The sequence below is a fragment of the Gymnoscopelus braueri genome, assembly GCF_963280865.1.
Source record: "Gymnoscopelus braueri genome assembly, chromosome: 1".
Lineage (NCBI taxonomy): Eukaryota > Metazoa > Chordata > Actinopteri > Myctophiformes > Myctophidae > Gymnoscopelus > Gymnoscopelus braueri.
The window spans coordinates 2555406-2574764 of NC_137603.1; the positions used below are offsets into that span (position 1 = coordinate 2555406).

General features: G+C 42.7%; 1 protein-coding gene across 5 annotated transcripts in view; it reads left to right on the top strand.

The window, feature by feature from the left end:
* The window catches only part of ppfia1 (PTPRF interacting protein alpha 1), a 126968-nt gene that overhangs the window by 59611 nt on the left and 47998 nt on the right, over window positions 1–19359 (top strand). For 3 of the 5 annotated variants that reach the window (XM_080453528.1, XM_080453526.1, XM_080453529.1), the window contains exons 9-15: window positions 1492–1626; window positions 9276–9359; window positions 9835–9966; window positions 12249–12311; window positions 14768–14847; window positions 15084–15252; window positions 18201–18433. In XM_080453528.1, coding sequence (XP_080309654.1) covers window positions 1492–1626; window positions 9276–9359; window positions 9835–9966; window positions 12249–12311; window positions 14768–14847; window positions 15084–15252; window positions 18201–18433 — 896 coding nt within the window. Of the gene's footprint in view, window positions 1–1491; window positions 1627–9275; window positions 9360–9834; window positions 9967–12248; window positions 12312–14767; window positions 14848–15083; window positions 15253–18194; window positions 18434–19359 lie in introns of all 5 variants that reach the window. The other 2 variants (XM_080453527.1, XM_080453530.1) reach the window with 1 other exon arrangement.

Sequence of the window (19359 nt, forward strand, 5' to 3'; positions counted from 1 at the left end):
GTCTCCCTCTCCTCCTTTTATCATCATCAATGCCCTCTGTCCCCCCATCCCCCGGCCCACCCTTTCTTTTATGTCTCCCTTTTCTCTCTGTGACCCAGAGTCCCCCTCCCCCATTAAAGGTAGGGTTAGTGATTTGCTTTGCTCAAAATAAGTGTTAAATAGCTCTCTATTGTGATAGTACTTATTGCTATAGAGTGTTTGTTCAGTAACAGGAGTCTCCATGTCTCTCCAGTTCTTTATTAAACAGAAAATGCATTTTCAGGTCAGGATACCAATTGTATCCAATAAGGATAGAGAACTCAGACAAGATACAAGTGAAATTGGAAGTGATGACACAAAGAAAGGAGCTGACACAAAATTGAAACTGGAACACTATAAAAATGAAGCTGATAAGTGGGTACTCTCTCCTGATAGGCTGAAATGTTGTCACCTACCTGAACATGTATGTTTTGTTCATCAACGAGCTGGAGAGAGAGAGACTCCTGTTACTGAACAAACACTATATAGTAATGATTACTATCACAATATAGAGCTTTAACCTTTCAACAAGAAAACGTTTTGTTTTAACCAAAACATATCACTTGCCCTACATTTAAAATCAAAGAGTTTGGGTTAACTGTTACACCCCCTACAGCTGTGTGTGTGTGTGTGTGTGTGTGTGTGTGTGTGTGTCATTCCCACAAAGTCCCTGAAGTCCAGTCTTAAGTCATTTTAAAAATGACAAAGACCCAGTAGACACACCCCCCCCCACCCGTATCCACCTCCGAATCTTCTTTAGAAACAACCCTCTGTGGTCTTGTGTCCATTCTTCCTAACATCATGATTCTGAACAACACCTAGAATCCATTGCACACATCACCAATGGATGCAGTGCATAGAAACATGTGTACTTTGCTCGCCACGACCGCATTGTCAACATAGTGTCCGATGCAGTCAAAAAAAAATATGCCATCCAGTGCAGCAATGTACAAACACTCAAGAGTGTTACCAGAATGGTTTGGTTTAGCTTGTGATGTCTTTGCTAACGTCCCAAATACCCCTGATGTATTGTTTTTGTTGACACCAGTCACAAGGAGGTTTTGATTCTAGAGGTGGGCTGTGTTCTTTGATCTATACATGAACCAGGCTTTCCAAGATAAGCTTTCTAAGTACCAACCGCTACTGAGAATCTTAACAAACCTTGGGTGAAGGTGCAGACTCTCTGTGCTCATATTTGGAAGCCTGGGCCATGTGTATAAGCTGACCACGAGTGGCCTGACAATCGCTGGCATGACAAAAAGCAAAGCCAAACCATTAGCGAAATATTGCCCTGTTTCAGCTGTTCTAGGCAGTCTGTCTGTGTGGAGGAGAAGGTGTCATGTGTATCCTTAGGGACCATGAACTATCAACCCTGTTATATTTGTCTCCCTGTAAATTAATTGTAATTTGTTGATTCAAAAATAATGTGTGTGTGTGTGTGTGTGTGTGTGTGTGTGTGTGTGTGTGCGTCAGACGGAGGACAGGAACCGGCAGCTCCAGGAGAAGCTGGACCTGGCAGAACAGAAGCTCCAGCAGACCATCCGCAAGGCTGAGACCCTTCCTGAGGTCGAGGCTGAGCTGGCCCAGAGGGTGGCTGCCCTCACCAAGGTACATTATATACCCTTTATATACCCCTAACCCTCACCAAGGTACATTATATACCCCTAACCCTCACCAAGGTACATTATATACCCCTAACCCTCACCAAGGTACATTATATACCCTTTATATACCCCTAACCCTCACCAAGGTACATTATATACCCTTTATATACCCCTAACCCTCACCAAGGTACATTATATACTGCGTCGTCAAAATGCACGCTGCGCGGCACATCAGCCGAAGGGAAGCGCTTTTGCGTACCAACAGCTGGGACCGATGGGACATGAATTTACTTCCTGAAGCCACACTCACACAATCACGCTAAAGCACGCGTCCCATACACAGCCATTAGGCGGAGGGGGAGGGGACGCATGCTGCACGTGATTGTGTGAGTGTGGCCTCGAATCTTGACACACAGACACAGTCAGTCGCGGGACTCGCACGCAGCACCCCTGCTGGCTGTGTTACAGGCACTCGTCACCGATGATGAACGCACCGTGATGGTGCAAAATATGCCGTGAACGTCCCAATCTGGCGGATAAAAGCAGCGCAGCACAGGGCACCAACCTTGGGGGGGGGGGGGGGGGGGGGGGACCAAACGGCGTGAAGAAAAGAAAAAAACGGTGGAATTTAGAAGCAGGGCGCTACAACATTGAAACGGTCCCGGGGGGCACCGAACCGGGTCCGCGCTCCTACTGTATGTAAATGTATTTGGCGGCGATCCCCCATCTAAATTGTAAATGGTGCATTTATACAGCGCTTTAATCCAAAGCGCTATACAGATAGTGCATTACATTCACACACACATTCACACACCGATGGAGGAGGAAACCATTCAAGGCACCAACCTGCTCATCGGGAGCAATTAGGGGTTCAGTGTCTTGCTCAAGGACACTTCAACACTAACTCAGGGGGAGCCCGGGATCGAACTGGAAACCTCACGGTTGCCATCCGGCCGCTCTACCGCTGAGCCACTGCCGCCCGTCTAAAAATCTAAAAATATGTTGTTCCAGGGACCCCCCCCCCCCCCAGAAGCAAAGATTTGAGTTACAAATGTTGGCTTTAAAAAAATATATATATTCAAAGATTTGCACACATTTCCAGGATTTTTCTAACACTTTTTTCATAGTGCGTCACCAAGTGCCGCGCTATGAGCTTGTAGATCTGCTATTTTTGAACGGGTTTAATAACCCTAACCCCCACTGAACTACAGCGTCACACAAAAGCATCCAGTTTCGAGCTTGTAGATCTGCTACTAAAGCTATTTTTGAATTTGAATCCTGAAAAGACGTTTTGGACCCCCTAGTGCTCCCATGGACCCCCTAGTGCTCCCATGGACCCCCTAGTGCTCCCATGGACCCCCTAGTGCAGCACTAATGACAGTCTGAGGAATTGACCTCACGTGTCATACCTGGATGATGACTCACCATGGTTCCTCTGAGAGTTCACAATTAGTATAATGAGACGTAGTAACAGTGAGGGAGGAGGGGGGGGGCTTTGTGTCATCCTTTTAGCGTAGGTGTTTCTGTCTTCTAACTGTACCGCTGTTCTGTTTCAAACTGCTGACACTCAGTGTAATGGGAAAAGAAAAGTAAAAAACAAAATGAAACGATTAAAAGTAATACTGACAAGGAATAAGATAAAGATGAAGGCACTTTAGCAACAGTGTGTCTTTGTAGAAGAGGAGGAGGATGGCACTTTTTCTGGACTGTTCCTTTACTGCTACTGTGTAGTGTTGATTTTGACATTACATTTTGATTCCATTTAGTTTTAGTCATCTGAGATGTTTTACTGTTAGTCACTTGGTTGCATGCTTAACACATTGAGTGCCAGTCGTGTATATCTACGCGAACCTACTTAATTGCACAGCGTGCCAGTCGCGTAGATATACGCAAAGTGGTGTTTTTTTTTTTTTTTTTTAACTCACAGGTTCACATTTCATTGTAGGCCTCGTGCGGTACGACACATTTCATTGTAGCACCACCGGAAACGTAATTATCCGGGATCCATCCGCTTCCACTCTAAACCGGAAACTAGATGTCGATTTTCTCGGTTGTTGCTTTTCTCATCGCTGATCGCTGTTTAGATGAAACCGCTGTAGCTTCAAGATGGCGGATCGCAGATCCAAACGGTTTCCGCTGGGATTTTAACACAGATCCCCTGTGTGTTTACAAACAGTTGAATGCGCGATTTTAACGGAATTAGCGATGTCTGTGGCGACGTGAAAAAAAAAACTAAAAAACAACAATAAATCGCTGGCACTGGTGAGTACATTATGATATTAAACTCCGGCAGGGAATGTGTTAAAATAGCCGATCTACAAGCAGCGCGACGCGTTGTGAGCTTGTAGATCTGCTATTTTCAGAGTGCAACACCTGAACGCAACCAAACATAGTTGTCTTAGTTCTACTGGATCTCTTCTCCACTAGATCCCTCACTAACATTTTACTCTAGTTTTTATTTGTTGACGAAATGTAGTCTTAGTTTTACTCATCATAGCTTAGTTTTTATTTAGTTTTTATTTAGTTTTTATTTAGTTTATATTTAGTTTTCGTCATAGTTTTAGTTGACGGGGCGGCCATAGCTGAGTGGTTAGTGAGCCCGCCTAGGGAGCCAGAGGCCCTGGTTGCCCCAGGTACGATTCCAGGCCACGCGAGCATATGTGTCGATGAAATGAAATTTGTCCCTGAGCAAGACTCTTAACCCCTAATTGCTCACAGGCCCTCATTGGAAACAAGCCCGCAAGGACTTTCATGAACGTCCTGTTAAAAGGAATTATCCTTATCCTTATCCTGACAGAATCAGCACTGCTGCAGTCTCTGTTTGGTGGACTAAACCATGAAAAATCTCTCAGCAGAGTGAAAAGTGAAATCGGTGCTAACTGTGCACACACACACACACACACACACACACACACACACACACACACACACACACACACACACACACACACACACACACACACACACACACACACGGTTCTGTTGTCTGAACTATAAGGTTATTTCCCTCTCTGCCGTGGTGGTGGTCATCATCTCCCTGAGGAAGCTGGGGAGGAAAGTGATTGTTTAGGTTGAGTCCATATCCCCCACAGTGAGCTATTCTTAGAGCGTTTGGCTCCGGCCTCCAGGTCCATTTATAGCTTGTCTGGGACAAGACCCACTGAACCCACGCTTGGTCCAAAGCGTGCCTTCATTAGCCCTGAAACCAGGGCCAGCTGCTGGACAAAGTACTCCACTATAGAGTAGGGGTCTTCAACAGGGGGTCCGGGACCCCTAGGGGGTCCTCAGAGTTACTACAGGGGGTCCGCCAAATCTTTGTGTAATTAACATTTACATTAACCACTTGAACCCTAGTATCCCTTTTCTAAGGAGAACTTTAGCCAAAAATAGCAGATCTACAAGCTCACAACGCCTCGAGCTTGTAGATCTGCTATTTTTGGCGAAGAGTTATATGTGTAGAGGTAGCTCTGAATATAGCCTAGAGTGGACCACGTCCCCTTAACAATTTTTTTTTAATTTGACCCAAAGACCAAGGAGAGATGATTTTTCGAAGATTTAGACTCCCATCCACTTCCTTGTTAACTTAAAACTTAAAAATTCTGTATCTCGGCTCCCGAGTACTTTTTTTTTCTCAATGAAAAATCTCTGGCATAAAACAGCTAAAAATCTGAAATAGTTCTGGCAGTGAATGTGTTAAGGGGACACGGTCCTAGCCTGGTATCCAGCCTGCTTCGCTACGTTCGGCGGACTCTTTTTTTCTCTCTTCGCTTCTCAGTCTGGAAAGCCTCCCATTGGGAGGTTTTGCAGAACTACACTGGAACTACATATGTTACGTTGGGCAACGTCGTTGCTGATTGGATGTTGTTCAAACGAATGACGAATCACAACGATCACACTGTTTTTTTTTGTCCCGCCCCGCACCACAGACCAATCAGAAGACCCAGGTTCGATTTCTACCTTATGCCATGTCCCGCCTCCCTTGGAGATAGGAGGCTTTCCAGACTGAGAAGCGAAGAGAGAAAAAAAAAGTCAGCCGAACGTAGCGAAGCAGGCTGGATACCAGGCTAACACGGTCCACTCTTCTAGGCTATATTCAGAGCTAGTGTAGAGGGGAAAAAGAGCAGCAAAAGTTGATCTGAAACACAATTTTATACAATGTAGTGGGGGTCCCTGCTCCATCTCTCTCTCAGCTAGGGGGTCCCTGCTCCATCTCTCTCTCAGCTAGGGGGTCCCTGCTCCATCTCTCTCTCAGCTAGGGGGTCCTTGGCCTGACAACGTTGAAGACCCCTGCTATAGAGAGAGATACTGTATTTTCCACACTATAAGGCGCATCTGAGTATAAGGCGCACCTTCAATAAATGTATTATTTTCATATATAGGGCGCACCGCATTATAAGGCGCATCCGCACTATCAGGCGCACTGACGGTGCGGCTTATAGTGCGGAAACCAAGGGAACCAATATTGATACATATATATATAAGGCGCATCGGATTATAAGGCGCATCCGCACTATCAGGCGCACTGACGGTGCGCCTGATAGTGCGGAAAATACGGTACTCCCGCTCATAATATTACTCCATAATACTCCATAATATTACTCATAATATTACTCCATAATACTCCATAATATTACTCATAATATTACTCCATAATACTCCATAATATTACTCATAATATTACTCCATAATACTCCATAATATTACTCATAATATTACTCCATAATACTCCATAATATTACTCATAATATTACTCCACTGCTACAAGTGAAAGTTGCTCCGTCGACATTTATACTGGAGTTAACCCTTTAAAGGGCAAGACCACTTTGGTAGAGGTTTGGGTTGTGTAGTTACCTTGCCATGATGTAACTCCAAAGGTGGGCAAGAAATAAAAAAATATTGCTCCATTGATTAGAAATTGATAATTTAAAATATGCTCCTCATTGACTTACATTGTACGGTAAAACAGCTCTCAAAGTCACTCTTTTAGCACATAAACAAACAAAAACAAAGTTGATTCAGACAATATAGAACATCACCAAACCCAGTACTGTTTTTTTTTTAAATAAAAATGTCAACTTCCTGTTGATTTTGCCATTTTTAATAAGTAGAAAACCTGGACTGGATCCGCGGATCCGGATCCGGATCTTCAAATAGTAAAATCAACAGGAAGTTGACATTTTTATTAAAAAAACAAACAGTACTGGGTTTGGTGATGCTCTATATTGCCTGAATCAGCTATGTTTGGGTTCATTTATGTGCTAAAAGAGTGACTTTGAGAGCTGTTTTACTGTACAATGTAAGTCAATGAAGAGCATATTTTGAATTATCAATTTCTAATCGATGGAGCAATTATTTTTGATTTATTGCCCACCTTTAGGGTTACATCATGGCAAGGTAACTACACAACCCAAACCTCTACCAAAGTGGTCTTACCCTTTAAGACGCATCTGTGTCGCATCTGTGTCACTTTTTGATTTGAGCTAAAAAAAAGCATTTGTTTTTTACTTTGGCTATTCAAAAATACAGAGTGCCGCGCTACAAGTGCGCTACATGTGTGCAAATCTTTGTTTTAAGTGGTCACATATCCAATATTTGACTAATATTGTATATTAGATTGTATATTGTTATATTAGAGGAAACCAATCATAACAAGAGCAAAAAACATATTTAAAACATTCTCTTTGAACATGGATCATCAGTAGGCCTCTCAATGATGACACTAAGAGTTGTTTTGGACTTTATATTAAACGTGTATATGTGTACTAGTCCATACGTGGGGATGTGCGCAGTCAAAGTATTTGCAGACTTTTAGTTATGTATGGGCAAGGCCTGTGTTGGATGTCTGCCTAGCTGCAACAGTTCACACACACACACACACACACACACACACACACACACACACACACACACACACACACACACGGCCGCGTCTCTCCCTCAACCATGAGAAGTTGATGTTTAAGCTGTTCGAGCAAAGCTATGTGTGCTAATAACACAACCTAGATTAGACACACACGCACACACACGCGACCTGTCACAGGCTCACAGCGAACACACACACACACACACACACACTTACATACACACGCACGCACGCATGCCACGCATCATCAAATATTTGATTATCGGCTCAGGAGGAATGCGTGGCATTCAGGTCTTGGTGGGGTGAGTGATTGATATACATTTAGGGCAGAGACACAGTGGTTCAGCTCGTTATGTAAGAGATGGGTGGAGCGACGATAAAGGAGAGAAATATTCATGGGAATGAAACCAGATCCTCTTTCTGGCGCTGTATCGTTTCTAGACAACTATTTCTACACACTCATCATAATTAACCAGGTTGCCAGGTTCTAGCGTGTTCCCGTGTCCTTATCCTCCTATACTTAGAGGCTCTGAGAGTACATATACCCGTACATCTACTCGGCCTGAACAATTCATAGAAAAATACTCAAGTTAAAATAATATGAACTACTGTAATTTACCAGTTGAAGATGCTGCACTTAATTTAGTAAAAGAGAGCGGTGTCCACTATAGGCTTCTAGAGGCCGCTGAAGCTCACAATGTGCCGCGATGCGACGCATTGTGAGCTTGTAGATCGGCTATTTTCAACAACTAAAACGTTAGTTTTTTTAATGTGTGAGTACTTTTACCACCACTGCTTCTCTATCACAAAACTGACAACGGTTTGTGGCAAATGACGTGGTGGTGCGTCGGGGGGGGGAGGGGGGGGGGCTGGACGGGGGGGGGGGGGGTGTAAATTAGGCATAACACAAACAGGAAGTGCCAGGAAACCCTGCCCATCAGAGCTGCTGCCATGCTGGTTCTCATCCGTTTCTTTTAATGTACAAGCTCAAGCGTTGAGCTTGTAGATCAGATATTGTTGGTGAAGATAATTGGTGTAGAGGGAAAAAAGGGGCCGGACCTAGTATAGAACCCTTGGGGGGACCCCGGAGAACTGAAGTGTGGTATATAAGGTGTTTAAATCATAACTGTGTTTTATTATGTGTTTTTAACCACTTCTAACCTGCTGGCCCTATGTTGACCATGCCATGTTAGGGGAACATGTTCAAACTTGCTGATTTACAAGCTTTCAGCCTATTTTTGTATTATTTTGATCTATTTTTCATATGAAGAAGACGTATTAAGTGGTTAAAACGAGGAGTTGTACTGGATTACTTCCTGTTTAAAATGACTAGTATTTAAGTAATACTAGTAGTAGTAGTAAGTATTCAAAAGTACAAATGACCACGTACATTTTCTTTGACATTTCCCCACGCCCAAATAAAAACATTTACCATAAACTTTATTTAAAAAAAAGATCAATCATAGTGAACATAGCAGATCTGCAAGTTCACATTGTGGGCGACCACATAAATGCAACATCCCCGGTTCGATTCCTTCATAAAAGAAGAAAAACAATCCCTACTAAATATTAGTTTTTTTTAAATAATGGCGATCCCAGAATGTCAGTCTCAGAAGGATGGATAGATGAGTGTTCGGGGGAAGGGAGGCCGGACGGGGAGGGTCATATTTGTCGTACTCGTACAGGCTGGGGGGGCGGAGCCTGTCTAACGGGGAGTGTTGGGCGGGAGGAGGAGTAGGACTCTATGTCCTCCCGGTTTGACCGTTCCCCTTGTCGTGTGTCCTGTACAGGCAGAGGAGCGTCATGGCAACGTGGAGGAGGGGCTACGGCAGATGGAGGCCCAGCTGGAGGAGAAGAACCAGGAGCTGCTCAGGGTGAGATGGAGGGATGGGAGGAGAGGGAGGGCGAAATGGGAAATGTTTTGATTCAGGTTGACTTCTTCCTCTTCCGTTGTCCTGGTCTTTGAGGCATACGTTCCACACAGTGACCTGTGTGTTCCTCTGGGTAGGGCATTCACCAATAGTGATTTTTAGCATTCGACTTATTCAACCTCTTAAGTATTAGAATATTCGATTAATCGCCAGGCTCCTCGCCCGACGCGCCGACTTTTAGGGGAGAGCCCTACAACCTCACATGCAGTATGAAATGACTTGACAACATTCAACCATGAATGGATTAGGAGAACTACCATCACCAGAGCTCACAGCTGTGTGTCTGCTGTAGAAAAGCCCCTGAAGAAAAAAAAATCTACAAAAAAAAAAGTCGACTTTGATGTACAGTGGTCGAATAGTGGTTTGATATTTGAATATTGGATTGTTCTGTTAATGTCCTTCCTCTGGGTGTTTTTAGGCACGCCAGCGGGAGAAGATGAACGAGGAGCACAACAGGCGTCTGTCAGAGACCGTTGACAAGCTGCTGTCAGAGTCCAACGAGAGACTACAGCTCCACCTAAAGGAGAGGATGTCTGCTCTGGAGGACAAGGTGAGAGACACAGACACAGGACTACACCGTAGATCCATACATGGGCAACTGGCGGCCCACAGGTTAATGTCGGAATACTGATATATTATTTATTTCAGCTGTTACAATTCCAATCATGCAATCATGACCCGCTTTAATTACTTCAGTCTATTAGTTTAATGATTACTGACTATCTGGAGCCTTGAATTCATAGATATGTTTTTGTTTTTGTCACATTCCTAAGCCAATAATTTGATTATAATAAATGTGTCCCCATTGATTCCAGTAGGAGACACAAATGCATTTGTGTCTCCTACCGGAATCAATGGGGCTAAATTTATTATAATCAAATAATAAAGGAAGGAATGCGACAAAAACAAAAAAATATCCATGAATTCAAGGCTCCATGGGGTGAGTAATCAATAGAAAAAAAGTTATTTGGGGGGTGAACTACCCCTTTAATGACTTTTTTCATGTCCAATGTATTTGTATTTCATAAAGTTAACATAAGTATAACTAAATGCATTTGAAATTAAATAAAAATGTTACTTTTGAGGATTCCAATTAAAAAATTACAAAAAAAAGCAAAAATAGCAGATCTACAAGCTCAAAACGCGTCGCGATGCGACGCGTTTTGAGCTTGTAGATCTGCTATTTTTGCTACTTTTGTGTGACATACTGGAATGACGAAGTGTAGCATTAATTTACGGAAAAAGGTCAAACATGGCAGTAATTAGGTTTCTGCCCGACGGCAACAATAATATGCAATGTGGCCCCTGGAGTGAGTGTGGAAATATAGTGTCCCTCTACATCATCTAAGTTGCATCACCCCTGCCATAGATATACTACACTAGCGGTACACACCGGGGGGCTTCAATGTATTTTTTCAGGCCAAGGGCCCCTCAGCTGAGACAGTGATGGAGAAGGGACCCCCTCTATATACTCTGCACTCATGTTCATAGGTTTCATATATGGCTTCATAGACCTGTCTGACAGCAACTGTCATCAGTAATGCTGTTTATTTTATTTCATTTCTATCAATATGTTGGATTCATGTTGGTGTTTATTTCCTACTTAAACCCTCAATACTTAGTGGACTTGACCTTTGGCTCTGTACTTGGTCTGTTCTTTTTTTATCCCCCCCTCTACACCAAACGTCTCTGCCGAAAATAGACGATCTGCAAGCTCACAACGTGTCGCAGCGCGCCACGTTGTGAGCTTGTAGATCGTTCTCTTTTGGGCAAATGCAAGTGACTCTGAGGATTCCCCTGGGGGTCCCGGACCCCCCCCCTGTTGAAGACCCATGGTATATTAACTCTTAAACTGCCAAGGGGTTTTCAAAAATAGTACTCAAAAACTGCCAGCAGTTTACATGGTAAAACTTAGGAAGAATGTTATTTATTTCTCCGTAATTATTTTTAACATTGAAGTGAATGGAGCAGCAACTTTTTGGAAAATGTTATCTCCTGGTTCTTTGTGACGAATGGAAAAACGGAAAAAACAAAAAAATAAAGAATAATTTTAGATTTGATTTTTTTTTTTTACGTTTTTGTCAGGCAATAGCTTCATTCTCAAAAACGTAGGCAGAGAGTTAATATACATTTTGTGCTATATTTTTTTTTAAACAATATATTTATTGGCATTTTCAATTATATGACATACATAATATGACTTTTGTATTAAATGTCTATAAATAATCAAATAAAAACAGAGCAAAAGACATCACATAGAAATCATACACATACATAACAACATGACAAAAAAAAACATTACAAGAACATCAGAAAATCAAAAAACAAAAACTCACATTTTGTGCTATATGGTCTAAAGCAGGGGTCTTCAACGTTTTCAGCCCAAGGACCCCCTCTCCGAGAGACGGATGAGGCAGGGACCCCCACTATATATTGCATAAAATGGTGTTGCAGATTAAAGCGTTTCATGGATGTTGTATTCATGTTAATGTGTATTTTCAGACATTTAACCACTTAAACCGCCAATACTTGGTAAACTCTCACTCTGTACTTAGTCTGCTCTTTTCCCCCCCTCTCTTTGCTGAAAATAGCGGATCTACAAGCTCACAACGCCTCGCAGCGCGAGGCGTTGTGAGCTTGTAGATCGGCTATTTTCGGCTAAAGTTGTCCTTAGAATAGGGATGCTAGGGTTCAAGTTCAAACGTAAAAAACTAAGTTCCTATCACAATGATTTGGTGGACCCCCTGTAGTACCTCTGAGGACCCCCTAGGGGTCCCGGACCCCCTGTTGAAGACCCCTGGTCTAAAGTGTGATTTGGTGCTGTGTCCTCAGAATGCCCTCATCAGAGATCTGGACCACACCAAGAAGCTGATAGAGGAGGCTCACCATGAGAAGGTAAGAGATGCTCTCCACAGAACAGATGGGTTATATAACCACTTCAAACCGGGGAACGCATCCGTGTTATTTTTGATGTCTTTGGCTATTCAAAAAAAAATAGCAGATATACAAGCTCACAGCGCTATCTGCTAGATATCTTCTATTTTTGAATATAGCCAAATAAATCATAAAATGACACCGATGCGTTCCAGGCAGTGTTGATTTTTGACAGCAAAATTTGATTCCGTTTTAGTCATAATCTTTTGAATAAAATTCCATTTTATTTTAGTCATCTGAAATGGTTTAGTTTTAGTCGACTAAATCTACAGTTGATTTAGTCGACTAAAATGTATGTTGGCGGTGCCTTGATGGCGTCATAATGGCTGATTTTACACTTGGTTGCATGCTGAAAATAGCAGATCTACAAGCTCACGACGCGTCGCAGCGCGACGCGTCGTGAGCTTGTAGATCTGCTATTTTCAGAGCGCAACACCCCGAGCTCAACAAAACATTAAATGACTTGTCTTTTAGTTCTACTGGATCTCTTCTCCACTAGATCCTCACTAACATTTTAGTCTAGTTTTTATTTGTTGACGAAATTGTCAATATATTTAGTCTTAGTTTTAGTCATCATAGCTTAGTTTTTATTTAGTTTTCGTCAGTGAAAAAAGGTAGTCGACAAAACATTTTTCATCATAGTTTAAGTCGACAAAATCAACTCTGGTTCCAGGATTGAATGGGGTTAATTTATGAAAAAACACAACGTTAGAAGACAGAGATATGAGGTTTCTGCAGCAGGATGAAGACAGTAGAATACAGAGATATGAGGTTTAATACAGAGATATGAGGTTTCTGCAGCAGGATGAAGACAGTAGAATACAGAGATATGAGGTTTAATACAGAGATATGAGGTTTCTGCAGCAGGATGAATACAGTGATGAAGACAGAGATATGAGGTTTCTGCAGCAGGATGAATACAGTGATGAAGACAGAGATATGAGGTTTCTGCAGCAGGATGAATACAGTGATGAAGACAGAGATATGAGGTTTCTGCAGCAGGATGAAGACAGTTGGCTGAGTCTAAACCTTCAGCTCTCAGAGCAGAGACACATGGAGTCTTCTAAATCCCAACAGTATTCTGAAAAAACCTATGTTTCTATAATCAGTGGTGCTCAAACTTTTTAATGTCAAGGACCCCCACAATTATATGTATTTGGCCACCGACATCTCAAAAATATGTTGTTCCAGGGACCCCCCCAGAAACAAAGATTTGAGTTAAAAATGTTCGCTTTAAAATAATGTATATATTCAAAGATTCGCACACATTTTCACGATTTTTTCAAAAGTAGCTGATCTACAAGAGTGCCGCGCTACGAGCTTGTAGATCTGCTATTTTTTAGTGTAAAATAATGTTGTTGTTTTTTAGCTCAAATTAAAAAAAATGACACAGATGTGTTCCAGGTCTCAACGGGTTAAACTATTCCATCTGCACACACTTTGTTGGGTGTCGGCACCGAGCCCAAAACATTTCAACTCCTATCGCAGAACGCTGTCAGCTTTACAACAACGCAGCCTTCCTTCCATATCGTTATCGTCTCATAGTGTTGGTGTGTCGTTGCTTTTACTTTTTTACTTCATTTGTTTATGTGGACAGGACAATGCATATTAATGGACGTCACATGGACGTAAATACACTGGATTTAGCAAAGATGCTAGTTTTCATGCGCAGTCCTCACAGAGAAACATAAAATCAGAAAACAGACAGACAAACAGTGGAATACATTTACATAACATTACTCAGGGACCACAGCGTAAAAATAAACCTAAAACAAGATCACAAATGGTTGCAGCTTTGGTTTTCAAGCAACCATCTTTTCAGACTGAATTTAAAAGATGGAAATGTAGCACAATCCCTTATACGCAGAGGAAGGCCATTCCATGCTACATCTACCATGTACCTGCAGTTCTTTTCTCCACACCTAAAATATGTCTTAACTCATTCACTGCCACTGACGTAATTGACGTAATTTCTCCCGTTTACCAATCCTGCCACTGACGTAAAAAACGTAATTTTTTTTTTTTCTTTTTTTTTTTTTTAGTTTTTGTTTCAAATTTGACCCAAAGACCAAGGAGATATGATTGTTTAAAGATCTAGACTCCCATCCACTTCCTTGTTAACTTAAAACTTAAAAAATCTGTATCTCGGCTCCTGAGTACTTTTTTTTTTCGATGAAAAATCTCTGGCAGTGGGCAAACGCGGCCAGCAATAATTGTGGCAGTGAATGAGTTAATATTCATTTTGCCGCCATAGAAACACATTGTAAACATGTTGGACCAGCACATGTTTGTGATTCGGGTGAAAATGTGATGCATTACATTATTTATTATTGATATGAAGTCCTAGGGTGTGTGTGTGTGTGTGTGTGTTCATCACATGACATTAAGTTGTGTTTCCAACGTTTCTAATCCTCCAGGAACAACTTCTGATCCAGATTGAGACGATGAGGGCTGAGAACGAACAGGGCAGGAGTAGGAGCAACTCTCTGCTGCATGGGTAAGATTTACACCCTCTCTGGGCTACTCTCTTAAAAAAATAGCAGATCTACAAGCTCATAGCGTGGCACCGAGTGCCGCGCTATGAGCTTGTAGATCTGCAATGTTTAGAAAAATCGTGAAAATGTGTCTTTGAATTTATGTATATATTTTTAAAGCGAACATTTGTGCGTGTGTGGTCGTGTGTGTGTCGTGTGTGTGTTGTGTGTGTGTGTGTGTGTGTGTGTGTGTCTCCAGGCGGTCTCACCTGGGCAGCACCCCAGACTTCCGGTACCCGGTGTCGGCCTCCTCCATGATGGAGAGCAACTCGGACCACTACGGAGGGGGCGGGGCCCTGGTGCTCAGGAGACCCCAGAAGGGGCGGGCCGTGGCGCTGCGGGACGAGCCCTCCAAGGTACGTCAGTCAGTCAGTCAGTCATCAGTCAGTTAGTTAGTTAGTTAGTTAGTTAGTTACGTAGCTGTTTGTCAAATGGGCTGGACACTTAACTGAACATGTATCCACTTGGGTTGAGTGACACTTAACCCATTAAGACCTGAGGCGATTCTTTAAAAAAATCTAAATCCTAACAGTTTTTTGAAAAAAAAAAAAAAATCTAGATTTTTCTAAAATAGCAGATCTACAAGCTCGTAGCGCGGCACTCGGTGCCGCGCTACGAGCTTGTAGATCTGCTATTTTTGAATAGCCAAAGAAATCTGAAGTGACACAGATGCGTTCCAGGTATCAATGGGTTGAACATGTATCGAAACCCTAAGTTTTGACCTTTGTATAGTAGAGATGTCCCGATGCCATTTTTTTCCTTCCCGATCCGATTCCGATCCCACAACTTGCGTATAGGCCGATACCGATCCGATACCAGTAGGGGTGTGCCGATACACTAATTTCACCAAACGATACGATACGATATTTGGCTCACAACTTCGATACGATTTCGATACGATACGCACTTTTTTATTATGAAAATATATAGGGGAGAAAAAATGCAAACAAATAATTCTGTTTTTGCATTATTCAGACGCAAACTTGTAGCTTTTCAGCAACAATAGCAGTTTTGAATCCAAATAGGGCAATAGTGTGACACCTGACCCGAAAAAAACAACATGTTGTCACCCTTTTCACCTCGGGGCTGTTTGCATGCCTGATTATTATTATTTAACGTTTTTTTCCCCCCCCAAAACGATACATATCGTCACGAAAACGTATCGCGATATATCGCGGGACGATATATCGGCACACCCCTAGATACCAGAGTGCTTAAAACAATAATATACATTTTTAAAAACCACATTTTGATGTCGACCGGAAGTCAAGGGTTTACGTTCGTTTGACTTGACACGTCGTGCTATGCTAAGCTTTGAACGTTCACTAAGAGAGTTGAGAGAGTGTGTGTGTGTGGGAGAGAGGGCGAGAGAGAGAGAGAGAGAAGGAGGGGGGGAGACGGAGTGCTCTGTTGTTTGGACAGTGTTGTGTTTATAGGGAACTAAAGACTGCTGCATCCTCAGACTCCTCACTCAAACGGTCACTTTCCCCGTCGGCAAATCGAAAGCAAACTCCACCTACCCAAAAGTTTTATTTACCTGCCACGGGCAGTCTGGCAACCGTTAAAAAGCGTCAACCCCTGGATCGGACCAAACAAGGAGTATCGGACACATTTCCGTTCCTAGTATCGGTATCGGGACATCTCTACTGTATAGAGTACAGAAGTCCTGACATCACTGGTTCATCCTCTGGGTCACGGATGTAATGCCTCTATGAAGAATAACATTGGGTCGTCTTAGAAACGTCTCATATAAGAATTGTGGTTAAAAAATAAACGTACTGTTTACTGTTTATTTAGCCCTATTGTCAGTATCGTTGACCATAGTCACTCAGTCACTCATATTTGATACAGTCTGTATTAATTCGGCTGCATTAACGTTAGCGTTTCTCACCAGTCAGTTGATGCTTCATATCCATATAATTGGAAATACTCCAGTAAAGTAAAAGTACCTCAACATTGTACTTAAGTGTGTGATTGATGATCCTTTGCATATAACAAATATAACATCAAATGATCTTTCAGCCATTAATAATGTCATTAACAGTGTGCTGTGTCTGTCTGTTTGAATAACCATGTGTCCCTCCTCCTCCAATCACCTTCTTAACGCAGTGGTTCTCACACCTTGTCGTGTCAAGGACCCCCACATTAAAGGAGTAGTTCACCTCAAAAAATTACGTATTTTCTATCAATTACATACATTACATTACGCCTTGAGTTCATGGAGATTTTTTGTTGTTTTTTGTCGCATTCCTGAGACTATGATGACTAGCGGAGACTCAATTCTCTCTCTCTTGCTCCCTCTCTCTCTCGCTCTCTCTCTCTCCCTCTCGCCCCCTCTCCCTCTCCCTCTCTCTCTCTCCCTCTCTCGCTCCCTCTCTCTCGCTCCCTGTCCCTCCTTCACTCTCTCTCTCGCGCTCCCTCTCTCTCTCGCTCGCTCGCTCCCTCTCTCTCTCTCTCTCTCGCTCGCTCGCTCGCTCCCTCTCTCTCTCTCTCTCCCTCCCTCCCTCCCTCTCTCTCTCTCTCTCTCTCTCTCTCTCTCTCTCGTCTCCTACTGACCAGTAACCTGGTCATCACATTGTCTCAGGAAAGCAACCAAAAGTAATCTCCATGAATGTAAGGCTTCATGGGGTAAATGTAGTAAATGATAGAAAATGTGTTTTTTTTGGGTGAACAACTCCTTTACCTTGAATATGTATTTGGCTGCGGACCCCCCATCTGAAACTAGTTAGTGCCAGGGACCCCCACTTAAGATTTGTGTTGTGTATGGTTAAAAAAGATTCCCAAGTTGTTAAACTGATTTTAACGCTATATGAACACATTTTGCTGGGGGGGGGGACGGGGGTCCCCGGACCCCAGTTTGAGAACCACGGCGCCTAACGGTCGACTACTTTCTGACGGTTTCCTTCCTGTCTGTCTTTGTGTTTTTTTTCCGTCTTGCCTCCGTTGTGGACATCAGAGACATGTAAGTCAACCTGCTGGGGACACATACGGTGACATGTGTCTTTGTACTGTAGTGACATCACTTCCTGTTCACTCCCTCCATTCCCTCACACTCCTTCCTGACCCTTTAAAGGGCCTTCAAAGCCCCCGTTTTATAATGTAATAATTCATATCTGCAAAGTAACTAGTAACTAAAGTTTTCAAATAATTGTAGTGGAGTAAAAGTACAATATTTGCCTCTGAGATGTAGTGGAGTAGAAGTAAAAGTATTGGAAATACTTAAGTAAAGTACAGATACCTCAACATTGTACCTGAGTACAGTACTTGAGTAAATGTACTTAGTTACTTTACCCCGCTGTTTGCGTTGCAGGTGCAGACGCTGAACGAGCAGGAGTGGGAGCGCGTGCAGCAGGCCAACGTTCTGGCCAACGTGGCGCAGGCCTTCGAGAGCGACCTGGAGCTGGAGGACGGCTCGGACCTGGACGACCTGGACGACCGCGAGGCCATGTTCAGCTCCGTGGACCTGCTGTCCCCCGGGGGCCAGGCCGACGCCCAGACGCTGGCCCTCATGCTGCAGGAGCAGCTGGACGCCATCAACAACGAGATCAGGTATAAACGTCGTTTAGAATACTCACATAGATCAGGTATAACCATCGTTTAGAACAGAGGTCTTCAACAGGGGGTCCGTGACCCCTAGGGGGTCCGCGGAGGTACTGCAGGGGGTCCGCGAAATTGTTGTTTGATTAACTCATTCACTGCCACAATTATTGCTGGCCGCGTTTGCCCACTGCCAGAGATTTTTCATCGAAAAAAAAAAGTACTCAGGAGCCGAGATACAGATTTTTTAAGTTTTAAGTTAACAAGGAAGTGGATGGGAGTCTAGATCTTTAAACAATCATATCTCCTTGGTCTTTGGGTCAAATTTGAAACAAAAACTAAAAAAAAAAAAAAAAAAAAAGAAAAATTACGTTTTTTACGTCAGTGGCAGGATTGGTAAACGGGAGAAATTACGTCAATTACGTCAGTGGCAGTGAATGAGTTAAACAATATTTTTGTTTGATTTTTTTCCCCCTTTTTTTTTACCTTTTTTTCTCCAAAATGTCAAATTGTCTTTAAACATAACATGAATCCATAGCAAACAGATAAATGGAGGCACAATGCACAATAACATGGTATGTTTATACATATTTTGTAGATAATTTTTATTTTGCACACCTGCTGGGGCAGGTGCGTAGGAGCAGGCAATATAAAACACAATTGTATACATAAATATACAATGTATGTGGTAGCCTCGTAGGGTAGGGGGTCCCTGCTCCATCTCCCCATCAGTTTGGGGGTCCCTGGCCTGAAAAGGTTGAAGACCCCTGGTTTAGAATACTCACATAGATCAGGTATAAACGTTGTTTAGAATACTCACATAGATCAGGTATAAACGTTGTTTAGAATACTCACATAGATCAGGTATAAACGTCGTTTAGAATACTCACATAGATCAGGTATAAACGTCGTTTAGAATACTCACATAGATCAGGTAT